Genomic DNA, 13797 nt, shown 5'->3' with positions numbered 1-13797 from the left:
TTCTTCCCATGAGTGTATATGACGGTATCATCAGCAAACATTTGCATTGTTGATTGACATTGTTCCATATTGTTGGTAGATCATTGTATGTATGTATACAGTAAAAAGATATATATAGTATAGTAAGATAGATATAGTAATAATATTCACACATGATTTACTTCTGTGCAAGACAAAAACATCAAAGCTCCTGGGCGGTGCTCTAATCTGCCGATGCACATTTCCTTTGCAGCGGTACAGTGAAGCGTCACCTAGAGCAACCTGCAACACACCTGAGGCTAACGGGTGAGCACCTGAGGCAAACCTGCGGCTAACGGGTTAGCTGGTGTTTAGCGTTCACAACGGGTGTCAGCCCTGACCCGGACTGACACCCACTGTGGCAGCTTGCAGCATGTGTTGATCCATTTTATCACATTAAAACGTTGACTATCAAAGCTACGATGCTAAAGATGCTAACATTACCTCACAAACACAGGTGACGTCGGTGCGGTGTAATGGAGCAAGGTTCTGGAACGCGAACACCCTGCTGCCATGACCCTGAACCTTCACATAAGTTACCCTGCACCCTGTATGTATATGTATGTATAAAGATATATATATATATTTATATATATATATATATATATATATATATATATATATACATGTTAAAAAGGCCAGGCTGTTTCTGTTTGTGCAGTTTTGGCGCCCCCTTGTGACCAGTTCATAGATACTGTTTAGTTTTAATCAGGCATGTTTATGGCCACCTAAAGCTAGGACCCATGCCTCTATTGGATGTTAAGAAAAACGGGATTTTGTTCAAGTTCTCCCTCTCAATTGTTAATCACTATGTATGCGTGCATTACCAAGTAAGTGTCTTAATAAAAATATATTGTTTTATAATATAATATATATATAAATTACTGATGCTAATTGTCGTATTTTGAACTTACTTTATATTATAACCTCAGCTAATTTGCATAGCACAGAAGAGTCACCTGCATGTCATATTTAGTTTACTTTCTGTCTGTATTTGTATTTGCAGAAACCACACATGTTCGAAGTAAACACGTTAAAAACAAGATGGACTGGTTATTGCTCAAATGGACAATATTATGTTCTAGCCAGACATACAGCAGCGGTTATTTACCCCACAAAGTCCACGCCACCACCGTGAGTCTCCAAGTCCACGCCACCACCGTGAGTCCCAGAGTCCACGGCAACGCCGCCGTGAGTCTCCAAGTCCACGCCGCCACAGTGAGTCTCCGAGTCCACGCCGCCTCCGTGAGTCCTCACAACAGCGTCATAACAGACGTTATTATTCTTCTGACTACTATTACTACCAGACAGATGACCATAGAAGACCCATGTCCACCTACTCTGATGACAGACATTCAAATTACTATCAACATAATGATAGACCTGCCAACAGATATGAATCCCCTAGATACAGCCAACACCGTATGTTCTCACCATCCCGCAGTGAACAGACATATCGAGGGCCGACTCCAACCATTCCCTATTTTGTGAATGAAGATCCACGAGAGTTCACTCGTCTCAAGATTGCACTTGATAACCTTCTGCCACAGGATGCTACATAACAGTTTAAATATCAGATTCTACTGGATCATCTGAAACTGGAGGAGGCTCTACTAATAGCTGATTCATACTGCAGCAGCCGTTGCCCTTACAGTGACACTATGGACGCTCTTAATGAACAATACGGTCAACCTCACCAATTAGCACTGAAGCGTATTGCTCAGCTCATGGATGAACCGAACATCAAGAGTGGAGATACCAAGTCATTTAGGAAGTTTGCTTTAAAGGTACGTGCTCTGGTGGGAATGCTCAATCAGTTGGGTGATATTGGCCAAACAGAATTAAGATGTGGATCACATGTCTCCAGAATATTAACCAAGTTGCCACAACAATCCCAGAGCAGATTTTAAGAGATACATTAACCCTCTCAGGACACCCATTCCAACTTTAGTGCACTTGTCAGAATGGCTGGAGTATGAAGTCAGGGTGCAAGAGGATAACCCGCAGTTCACTAACAGTGCCAGCACAGACGCCCTACTACTAGGAAAGAGCAAGTACGTGAAGCCTGGCCCAAAAGTACGTTCGTACTCCATGGCAGTGAGCAGAAGCAGACAGAGAGGAAACCAGTAAATTGCGAATCCAAGGTAAATACGAGAGAACCAACTAAATTCTGCCCATTCTGCAACACAACTCAGCATTTTCTGAACCAGTGCACTAACTTTAAAATCCTCACAACGGAGCAAATAGATAACTGGATTTGTTCAAACCAGAGATGCTGGAGGTGTGGTCGCGAGCATTTATCATCACAATGCACTCTAAAGGCAAGATGTAAGAAATGCAAAGGAAAGCATTTAGAGGTGCTGCATGAGCTAAACACAAGTCAAGGCTTTACCCCCACACCCAGCCGTCTAGTCTCTGCCGACAGCACCGACCTACTAGCAGCAACAAAGTACTGCTCAAAGTCATTTGAGTCATCCTGAAAAATGGTGACTCATGAATCAATACCTACGCTGTGCTCGATGATGGATCGGAGCACACCATTCTACTTCACGAGGCAGCTCAGGCTTTAGGACTCCATGGCAGCCAGAGAACTTATCTGCACACTGTGCGACAAGACGCCTGTACTATTCATGGGGCATCTGTGTCATTCATGGTGTCCTCTGCTACCAGTCCCAATCACAACTACCAAATACAGCATGCTTTTACAGCTAAAGAGCTAGCTCTAGGAAGTCACTCCCATCCAGTAGCTGCTCTTAAAAGAAAATACCATCACCTCGTTCTCCCAACAAAGCCAGTCCGATGTGGTCCGCCAGATGGTCCAGCTGCAGTCAAGACAGAAATGGGCTGGACTCTATAAGGCCCATCAAGGTACCTAATGCATTCTCTCCCCTCTTCACAATGCTTATTCACCGCCGCTCGCTCGCCTCAAGTCGATCTCTTCACTCACGTCGAACGTTTATGGCAGCAGGACATTTTGCCGTATCGTAGCAAGAAGGTTGTTACCAGGTCAAGAGAGGACTCAGAAGCGCTCAAGACATTGGCAGGGAAAACTGTAAGGGTCGAAGTGGATGGTGTTCAAAGATACGCCACACCACTGCTGTGGAAAGGGAACCTGCCTCAGCTGAAATCACCCAAAGAAGCTTAACTTCCCCATTTACGCAGTACAGAAAAAAGGTTCTCAAATGACACAGGCAAGACCGCAGCTTACAAAGTTGAAATCAACAAGCTTCTCACCTCAGGATATGTCAAGAGGATCAAACCGGCTGAAGCTGATACCAGTCCAGGGTGGTACATTCCCCATCACATGGTAACCCACAATGGCAAGAACCGAGTAGTGTTCAACTGTTCATTCAAGTACAAAGGACTGTCATTGAACGAGCACCTGCTCCCTGGCCCTACACTAAGCTCAAGTCTTTTGGGAGTGTTGCTGCGATTCAGAGAGAATGTGGTGGCCATCAGTAGCGACATAAAGGGGATGTTCCACCAGGTATGTCTCTTGCCTGAAGACCAGCCGTACCTCAGGTTTCTCTGGCAGAGTGCTAACACTGAATCTCCCGAAGTGTACCAGTGGTTAGTCCTGCCATTTGGAACGGTCTCAAGCCCCTGCTGTGCAACGTTCGCTTTGCAAACCCATGTGACAAACAACAGTCTGCCCAATGAAGACGTGCAAACAGCAGTTGAACGTTGCTTCTATGTGGACAACTGGCTGCAAAGTCTGCCTTCAGTTGAACAGGCCAAGTCACTAGCCAGCAAGCTACGGGGTCTACTAGCAGAAGGTGGATTTGAACTCCGTCAGTGGGCAACCAGCCACCCCGAGGTGATTGAACACCTACCGATTGATCAGAGAGTGCAAACTCTGGTTTACCAAGAACAGTCATGACCCACAAGAGTTGGCCCTAGGGCTCGTGTGGCATTGCCGTTCGGATACTTTGAGCTATAAACCGGCTCCTTCAGTCAGAGAGCAGCCAACAATGAGAGTTATATACAAAGTTCTCGCCAGTCAATTCGACCCATTAGGATATATCAGCCCATATATCACCAGAGCCAAGATCTTGGTGCAGAAACTCTGGATAAAAAACTGGGGATGGGATGACCCTGACTTACCCGAGGACCTGCTCAAAGCGTGGACACGCTGGGAAGATGAACTTTCCCAGCTCACTGAGATCACCTTTCCCAGGTGCTACACTAACTTTAACTCCAACCCTTCCACCTGCAACAGGATAATTCACAACTTCAGTGATGCTTCAGAGCAAGCATATGGGTCAGTGAGCTACCTCTGCACAAGTTCTGAAGAAGGCGGTACACAAGTATCCTTCCTAGCAGCTAGATCACGTGTGGCCCCGAAAAAACAGCTTTCGATGCCCAGGCTAGAGCTTTGTGCTGCTCTAACTGGAGCTCAACTTGCGGCAGTGCTGAAGAAGGAGCTCACTCTCAAAATACACGACTACATCTATTGGACCAACTCCACAACCGTTCTTACTTGGCTGCAGTCAGAATCCTGTAAGTACAAAGTGTTTGTGGGACACAAACACTTTGGTCAGCCCATCAGAACCAAAGTGATGGTTCTGATGGGCCATCACTTTACGGTGTCGAGAATCTGATCTGAAAAAAAGACTGGGGACTCAGCGCCATGACTGAGTCCCCAGTCATGGCGCTATGTGGACTCACAAAACAACCCGGCAGATGACATCACGCGTGGAAAGACTCTTGTTTACCTCAAAGAGAACAATCACTGGAGTCAAGGCCCAGAGTTCATAAGGCAACACCCATTAACGTGGCCAGTCAAACCAGATGCTGAAAGTAAGGACATTTCTGAGGAGATGAGAAGATCTGTATTCTGTGGACAGATTTCAGACAGCACAATTCCACCGGTGCCTGACCCACACCAGTTCAGTCACTTCTAAGAGTTGCTGGAGGCCATGGTGCATAATTTCCACGGGGCGGCCAAGGGAGATGACAGCCCTTCAGCGGAAGATTTCCGTCAGGCTGAACTAGCTGCTCTGAGAAGGGCACAAAGTGACAGCCTCCTCATAGAAGTGGAACACCTGAAGGCTGGTAAACCTGTACGCTCTGATAGTCGTCTCCTGAAACTATTGCCTGAGTGGGATCAAGAAAGGGAGCTGATAAGAGTTGGTGGTTGTCTCCGCCACTGTAACCTGAATCCAGATACCCTTCATCCAATCGTACTTGATCCAGCACATCACATCACTAAACTCATCATCAAGGCCTACGATGAGCAGTTACACCATCCAGGACCTGAGCAAGTCTTTGCGGATATACGCAGGCGCTATTGGATTCTGAGAGGCCGGCAAGCGGTGCGCAAGCTTCAGCATGAATGTCCAGAATTTCAAAGATGGAGGGCTAAATCAAAGGTACCCAAAATGGCTGACCTGCCTCCAGCTCGCCTCAGACTCCACCATCCAGCATTCTTTTCCACTGGGATGGATTGGTTTGGCCCTCTAGAGGTCAAGGTGGGAAGAAGGACTGAGAAACACTGGGGCATCCTGTTTAAATGTCTAACGACCAGGGCTGTGTACATTGATATCCTCAGTAGTCTCGACAGCGATGCCTTCTTGATGTCTTTGCGCAGACTCATTGCCAGGAGAGGCAAACCCCATGAAGTTTACTCCGATCAAGGCACAAATTTCAAGGGAGGTAATACAGAGCTAGAGCAGGCCTACAGGGAACTAGCCCCCCTTCTCAAAACCCACTTGGCCTCACAACAGATCGACTTTCACTTTAACCCTCGAAAGGCCCCACACTTTGGAGGAGTGTTGGAGAGGGAGATAAGATCCATAAAATCCGCCCTCCATACCACTCTGGGAGTGCAAGTTGTCCCTGAAGAGGTGCTGAGAACGGTGGTAGGGGAGATAGAAGGAATATTGAATTCTAAACCTCTGGGTTATGTGTCATCGGATATCGCAGATCCAGATCCCATCACACCAAACACACTCTTGATGGGGCGGCATGATTCTGCTTTACCGCAGGTTGTGTATCCTGAATCCGACCTTCTGAGTAGAAAACGGTGGAGACATAGCCATATCCTCAGTGACCAGTTTTGGAGACGCTTCACACAGAACTACTTACCTGCTCTGCAAACTCGTAGCAAATGGACAGAGGACAAGGAAGATCTCAAGGTTGGAACTGTGGTCATGCTGACCGATCCACAATCTCCAAGAGCCCTCTGGCCTGTCGGAACTGTCAAGAAAATACTACGGGGGAGTGATAACAAGGTCCGAGCTGCAGAGGTTCAAGTGAAGGACAAAACGTTCGTCAGACCGGTGGCTCGCCTCAACAAATTACTTGCCTTTCCACGAGACTTAGATTCCTGACTGGCCTAATGAACACAAATCTGCTCCACAGATTTGGGGGCAGCTGTTAAAAAGGCCAGGCTGTTTCTGTTTGTGCAGTTTTGGCGCCCCCTTGTGACCAGTTCATAGATACTGTTTAGTTTTAATCAGGCATGTTTATGGCCTAAAGCTAGGACCCATGCCTCTATTGGATGTTAAGACAAACAGTGTCACTATGTGTGCGTGCATTACCAAGTAAGTGTCTTAATATAAATACTTATTTGTGATCATAGGTTGTCTATGTGTGTTATGAATGATGCTAATTGTCGTATTTTGAACTTACTTTGTATTATAACCTCAGCTAATTTGCATAGCACAGAAGAGACACCTGCATGTCATATTTAGTTCATTTTCTGTCTGTATTTGTATTTGCAGAAACCACACATGTTCGAAGTAAACACGTTAAAGACAAGTTGGACTGGTTATTGCTCAAATGGACAATATTATGTTCTAGCCGGACATACAGCAGCGGTTATCTACCCCACAAGATTTTCATACCAGCCAAAATAGTTTTCAATATACATATATACTGTATGTATATATAATATATATATATAAAGGACTCAGTAGAGCTTTAGTGGACTTCACGTGACTCTGGCTTGTCACTTCCATCCCAGAAATCACCCTCTGACATACAGTATATATGGCGCAAAGTTGTGTATAATTTGGCGTGCGGTGTGTAACCATGGAGGAACAAATCTCTCCTCTAGAGGCCACTGGTCAAGACATGGATACACATCATTGTTTATGAGACCACTGTTTGAAAAGGTCATAAAAAGCACAGGAATGTTTATAATCGTCAGGTATTGATATTTATTCACTCATGTTGATATCAATTATTTATTAATATTGTTTTTAAGTATTATTAATCAATAATTATATCAATTTATATTTTGCTCACACACACACACACAGACGCACGCGCTCACACACATACGTGCTCACACACACACACACACACAGACACACAAAAAATAATATTGAATTAAATCCTCATTATTATTTTTATTTTTGAAAGCTTCAGTTTGTAAACAACAACAACACAATGCAGGAAACACTGACCTCTGCTGGAATAAGTTTGTATGACGCAGACTTTTAAAAAAAGATCTGGATAACCAGAGTTAAACCTGAAGTTAACCGGATAATAACCAGAGTTAAACCTGAAGTTAACTGGATAATAACCAGAGTTAAACCTGAAGTTAACTGGATAATAACCAGAGTTAAACCTGAAGTTAACCGGATAATAACCAGAGTTAAACCTGAAGTTAACCGGATAATAACCAGAGTTAAACCTGACGTTATCTGGATATTAACCAGAGTTAAACCTGAAGTTAACTGGATAATAACCAGAGTTAAACCTGAAGTTATCTGGATAATAACCAGAGTTAAACCTGAAGTTATCTGTTTAATAACCAGAGTTAAACCTGAAGTTATCTGGATAATAACCAGAGTTAAACCTGAAGTTAACTGGATTATAACCAGAGTTAAACCTGAAGTTATCTGGATAATAACCAGAGTGAGATGATATTTACGTCACATGATCACGTCTTTATCTTACTGTTACACTGACGTCTGTAAACCACTCACTCTCCCCCCCACACACACACACACACACTCACTCTCCCACACCAAACCTCATAGAGAAAACCAGTGATTTTAGTTGCGGGGACACAGGAGCTGCTGTCCTCTGCTGCCTCGTGTGGTCCCTTTGTGTCACTTAGTTAAGTCTAAATTAAATATTTCAAAAGCCGAATTCATTCAAATAAGACATTAGAAATGTAGTGATGGAGGCAGCAGTGGATCAACAACTGTGTGTGTGATGTTAAAATCACTGGTTTTCTCTATGAGGTTTGGTGTGGGAGAGTGAGCGGTTTATAAACACTTTAAGACATTATATAAGTTTTTTCCTAAACAAAACAAAAAGGAGATTTTTGTCACAATTAAGACGAGACTCTGAATTCTGACATCAAGGCTTTATTTCCAATTTGTCATTTGATCAGCACATGGACACACACTTTACCTTGTATATATATTATATATATATATGTAAACAGAGCAGTTCAGAGTCTGTGAGCAGAAACAAAGTCAAACAGAACAAATCAGTGGTGTTAGTACGAAGGAGAGGAAGCACAAACACGTGAAAAAACACAGGTCACATGACCCACCGCCAGCTCACGCCTTTCAAAATAAAACGCTGCCGCACATCACAGAGGTTTCCTGTACAAGGTCAAAGGTCAAAGGTGAGGATCAGGTTGACAATACTTAGCATCACAGCACTTCAGAAGGGGACAGGATACATTCAGGAGCAGCGCCCCCCCCAGGCAGTAAAGGAAAAAAACTGGTGTTTTTTAATCATCACCTCAGTAATGCTGAGTCAGCGCACGAACGACGAGTCAGAATGCTGAGTCAGCGTGTGAACGACGAGTCAGCGCGTGAACGATTCGTAACGTGAATTCACACAAACCGCTGTCGAGAATCTGATCTGAATTTTGTGAAATTCGTAATTATTCTTCAGTTGTAAGCTCCTCCCACATTCTTTTCCCGCCTCCCCCACCAGCCTCTGAGCTCTACGTGAGTTACCATGGCAACAACAATAACTGAATACTCAGCATTTTCTACTAAATTTGATGTTAAAATTAAAGAATCACAATTTTTGTAACATTCATTCATTCATTCATTCAGAATCTCTCTCTGTGTGGTAACAAACATGTCTTTAGCGCCCCCTGCACTGCGTTTCTAAGTGACTTCAGCTGTTAGCCCTTTAGGTGGCGATAGGGTTTGCCTGTGAGAGGCGGGGCACCAAGTAATTTTTTTAGGGGGGTGGAGTTATGACAATGGCTGGGTGTTGCCCTACATTCCGAGCTTGGCGCACAAATGGCTCCAAAAAAAAGCCCCGCCCCTTCCAGGCCACCTCGGGAAAGCGCACACCTCAGCGTTTGGAAGCTTCGTCTATTCTGAACATCAAAGGCTTTTTGTTGTTGTTTGTTTGTTGTGACGTTACAACGTCAAAGTCATGTTTTCATTCATGAGACGGTTTTTAAAAAATTATTTAAAAAGACAAAGATGAGAAGCAAACTGTCACGCAGGAGGGGCGTGTCTCTGCGGAGGGGCGTGTCAAAGAAACGCACAGAGCCACTTCGATTGTCACCTGCACTTCAAGAAATACACAGTAGATGGCGTCAGGTAACCATAGCAACCATTTTAACCCTGACTGAATTATCTGGGATAGACAGAAACTCTCCATCTTTGTCGTTTTTCTTCAAATGCTTTAAAAACGCGACAAAGTGTACGAGCATCATCGACGATAACCTTCACATTCACATGCAGATACATGTGAGTTACACCACACACCTGCACGACCTCTGACCTCTGAGAGTGATACACATGAATGCGTATTCACATACACATGAATGGTAAACGGTCAAAAAATGATCAGAACCCCGCCCACTTTGGAGCGTCACAGTGTCGTCAAACTTTAACGTAGAGACGTGGTTCAAGTTTAAGTGACACATGAAAATAATCACAAACTTTTCTCCTGCTCACAATGTCCAACCCACACAGACGTCGTCGAACTCTGTTGTTGTTTTCATTTTCATAGAAGAACAGAGTTCTGCTCAAAGCTCCCATGTCACACCTTGGACACGCCCCCTCTGATGTTGTGTCACACATTGGACACGCCCCCGATGTTGTGTCACACATTGGAGACGCCCCCCTCTGATGTTATGTCACACATTGGAGACGCCCCCTCGGATGTCGTGTCACACATTGGACACGCCCCCTCTGACACTTTACAAAGCACACAGAGAGACACTCACACACACATGACAAAGTCAACGTCCATCTTTTCATGATCAACAGCTGTTCTTTGTTATTATTTTATATTCTGTCATGTTATTTTATGTTGCTGTGGGGGGGGGCGTCACATTTATCAAACACAAGAATGACACAAACAGTTGGTCAACGATTGTTAAAGTGAATTTCTTTTTCTTCTCTTTTTTCAGTGGTGATAAATATTAGTTTACAGCGGGGAAGCAGGGACACACGTTGGCAGACAGAGGGCGACGTCTTCACCTGGGTTTTTTTTGTTTTTTCTAACTTCACCTCCTTTCAAAAACACTCCACGCTCTTCTTCACCTCTCTCTCCGTCCTCCCTCGTTCTTCATCTTCTCTTCAGCAGGACACCTCCATGGTGTGGCTGACCGTGGCCACGCCCTCTGTGCTGTCAGAGTGAGTGCAGGCCCGGGAGCGGTTCCCCTCCGTGGAGCCGGCGCTGGTCAGCGAGGCCGTCCTGGAGCGAGCCAGGCGGGTCATACTGGCGGACGGCACTGGGAGGAAGAGGAGGAGAAGGTCAGAGGTTAAGCCGGACCCGGAGGTCCGGATTAAACGTAGAAAACTGAACACAAAGTGAGATCAGCTGATGTTGGGGAGATGTAGGGAGTTCATGCGAATGTCAAAAGCTGAAGAACCTTCATCTGCCGCCAAAGACACACTTCCTGAGTCATGGTGGGTTAAAAGTGCGTTTGACTTGCTTCAGAGGTCAGAGGTCAGAGTTTAGCCCTCTGTCCCCGCCCTCATCACCGTAACTCTTAGACCGTCTGTGATATTTAGAAAGTTCAAAAACTATGGTCTGGCGATCTGTCAGTCAGGGTGTGACTCCGCCTCTCGCCCTATGTCAAGTGGAGGGTAAAAGTTTAGCAGATAGATGGAGAATTAGAGCTTTGCTCTCATATACTTGTCTTTACGGTAAAACCGTCAGAGGAACGAGCGTCCAATCACAGTTGTGTAAATGCACAAATATAAAAATACAAAACAAAATGCTCGCGCCTCGACCGGGCGGCTCGCTGGTTTCTAGTTTTCACCGGAGTGCAGGTCTTTTCCTTTGCAGCCATATCAGTTTGAACTCACTTTACTCTGCAGAGCAAGCGCCGGTTAGCATAACTGTTAGCAAAGATGGCGGACACCGTGTTTACATTCTGGGAATGAAGTCTCGTCCCCCTATGGGTGAGTCTAAAAAGTGCAGAACTGGCGTTGTAGTTTCAATCCTTCAAACCTCACGCTGAGTCAAATGACTCGATTCGCGTCATTTGACTCAGCGTGAGGCAAAATTATTCTAGCAATACATGAAAATCCGTGAAGTATTCCTTTAAGGTTCATGTTTGCAACATAACACGTCCACAGACACCAGCAGGGGGCAGTACGTCGTGATTCTCTGACCTTCTCTGACACATGATCTATTTCTGGACACGTGGAATGGTGGTGCACTATACAACACTGTATGTACAGACAAGTAAGAGGGCACTTCCTGTTTCACAAATTCATGTGTTCACTGTCGGTCTCTCGTGTCGCGTATGAAGTTTCAAGATGATCGATGTTACGAAAAGGAACACTTCCTGTTTCCCATGAAATGGCGACCAAATTCAAACTCGCTGACTTCCTGTTGGGTCAAGTTTGTGTTACGAGATAAAAACTCGAAATTATGAGATAAAACATTATAATTATGAGATAAAAACTCGAAATTACGAGATAAAACATCATAATTATGTAATTTCGACTTTTTATACCTCTTTTTTTTATCTGGCGGAAACAGGCTTCCATATTTGTGTGTGAAATTCAGTGGAAGTTAATTTTAGCTCTGTTTTCACCTTAGGGGGGTGCTATAGAGCCCTTGGGTTAGCACGGGTTGGGGCTAATGAAAAACTGTAACTTGAAATCCTGACCTCTGGTTCCCTTATTTTGGATGTTTGGTTTTGGACGGGCGATGCGCGCAGATTGTGGATCGTGGATCGCGGGTCGTGGGTCGCGAATCCCAAATCGTGGGTCGTGGATCGTGGGTCATGGATCACGGGTCGTGGATCCCAAATCGTGGGTCGTGGATCGTGGATAACGGGTCGTGGATCATAGATCGCGGATCATGGGTCGTGGATCATGGATCGCGGATCACGGGTCGTGGATCATGGATCGCGGATCACGGGTCGTGGATCATGGATCGCGGATCATGGGTTGTGGATCGCGGATCACGGGTCGTGGATCATGGATCGCGGATCATGGATCATGGGTCGTGGATTGTCGACTGACGGCCGGGTTTGCTCAGAGCTGAAGGCCATGCAGAGAGCGGGACAGATGTGATGGTGAAGGAATGAGCAGGAGAGTAAAGACAGTGCAGATTTTTCCACAGAAGGAAAAATTATTTTTGAAGGAAAAAGATGGACAGGAAAAAAAAAGGATCAGGTCATAACAAGCCCCAAAATGTGGCTGTTAGCAGAAAATAAAATGAACAGAAATTAAAAAAAAAAAATGCCAGTATTGCTGAAGAGGGCAGCAGTAAGAGGTCAAAGGTCAGAGGTGAACGGGGAGGAGGAGGAAGTACCTGGCCCTCCACTCAACCTCCGATCCTTCACATTCGCGACTGAGAGAACAGGGTGAGGGAGACAGATTAAGATTATCATCACAATATAATCCTTTACAGTATATACCACACACACACACACACACACTGAATACTCACTGTAGCCCATTCCCTGCAGGAAATACTTGAAGGCTTCTGTCAGTTTTCCTGGCTGAAAAACAACACGTCACGTTGTTCATTTCACTGAGTTTTTTTTCTTTTTAAATGTGGTCTATGAGGTTAAAGAGCTGAGCTGTGAGCGCCCCCTGCTGCTGAGAACCATCCTGACACACAGAGGAAACACAGAGTTCAGCCCCTGAACAAAAAACAGACACACTTTCAACAGGAAAGTGAAGTTTGTAAACCACTCACTCTCTCACACACACGCACACACACACACACGCACACACACACACACAAACACACACACACACACACGCACACACACACACACACTGCTGCCTCCATCACTGAGTTCTAATGTCTTATTTTGTCAAATTCAACATTTGAAATAATGAATTCAGATTGACCTCAGTGACACAAAGTGACCACACGAGGCAGCAGAGGAGCAGCAGCTAAAATCACTGATTTTCTCTCTAGGTTTTGGTGTGGGAGAGTGAGTGGTTTACGTAGATGTGGTAAAAACTGAAGCAGGGTTTCAGCAGCAGGGGGCGCTCACAGCACAGTCAGCTCAGGAACATAAAAGCTCTGTTTAAATGATGCTGTATGTGAGGTGGGCGTGGATTTCTTCATCGTTTGTTTACCTGTGTGAGTTGAGGAAGTCCACCAGAGTCGGCCATCTGCCGTGGGAGGAGACAGCAGAGGTCAACACAGGTCGTCTGTTCTTTATCATTTACATTTAAACAAAGCCTTTTTATCCACAAACTGAACCTGAGAACAGCACTTACCTTTAGGAAGGTGGTGTTTGTCGGATCCAGTTTGGAGTTGCATTCAACCTTAAAGAGACAAATAAAGAGCTCAGTGTGTGTGTGTGTGTGTGTGTGTGCGTGTGTGCGTGTGCATGCATGTGTGTGCGTGTCAGAG

General features: G+C 45.0%; 1 protein-coding gene across 4 annotated transcripts in view; it reads right to left on the bottom strand.

The window, feature by feature from the left end:
- Nucleotides 1-8322: 8322 nt before the first annotated feature.
- ndrg4 (NDRG family member 4) overlaps nucleotides 8323-13797 on the bottom strand; it is a 21518-nt gene continuing 16043 nt past the window's right edge. For 3 of the 4 annotated variants that reach the window (XM_058645879.1, XM_058645880.1, XM_058645882.1), the window contains 5 exons: nucleotides 13662-13709; nucleotides 13518-13553; nucleotides 12874-12925; nucleotides 12736-12774; nucleotides 8323-10693 (listed from right to left, as the gene is read on the bottom strand). In XM_058645879.1, the coding sequence (XP_058501862.1) occupies nucleotides 10539-10693; nucleotides 12736-12774; nucleotides 12874-12925; nucleotides 13518-13553; nucleotides 13662-13709 (330 nt within the window). In that variant the 3' untranslated portion in view covers nucleotides 8323-10538. The remainder of the gene's footprint in view (nucleotides 10694-12735; nucleotides 12775-12873; nucleotides 12926-13517; nucleotides 13554-13661; nucleotides 13710-13797) is intronic. The other variant, XM_058645881.1, reaches the window with a different exon arrangement.

This window comes from Solea solea, chromosome 12, assembly GCF_958295425.1.
Source record: "Solea solea chromosome 12, fSolSol10.1, whole genome shotgun sequence".
NCBI lineage: Eukaryota > Metazoa > Chordata > Actinopteri > Pleuronectiformes > Soleidae > Solea > Solea solea.
This window is presented reverse-complemented; position numbering and strand designations above follow the sequence as displayed.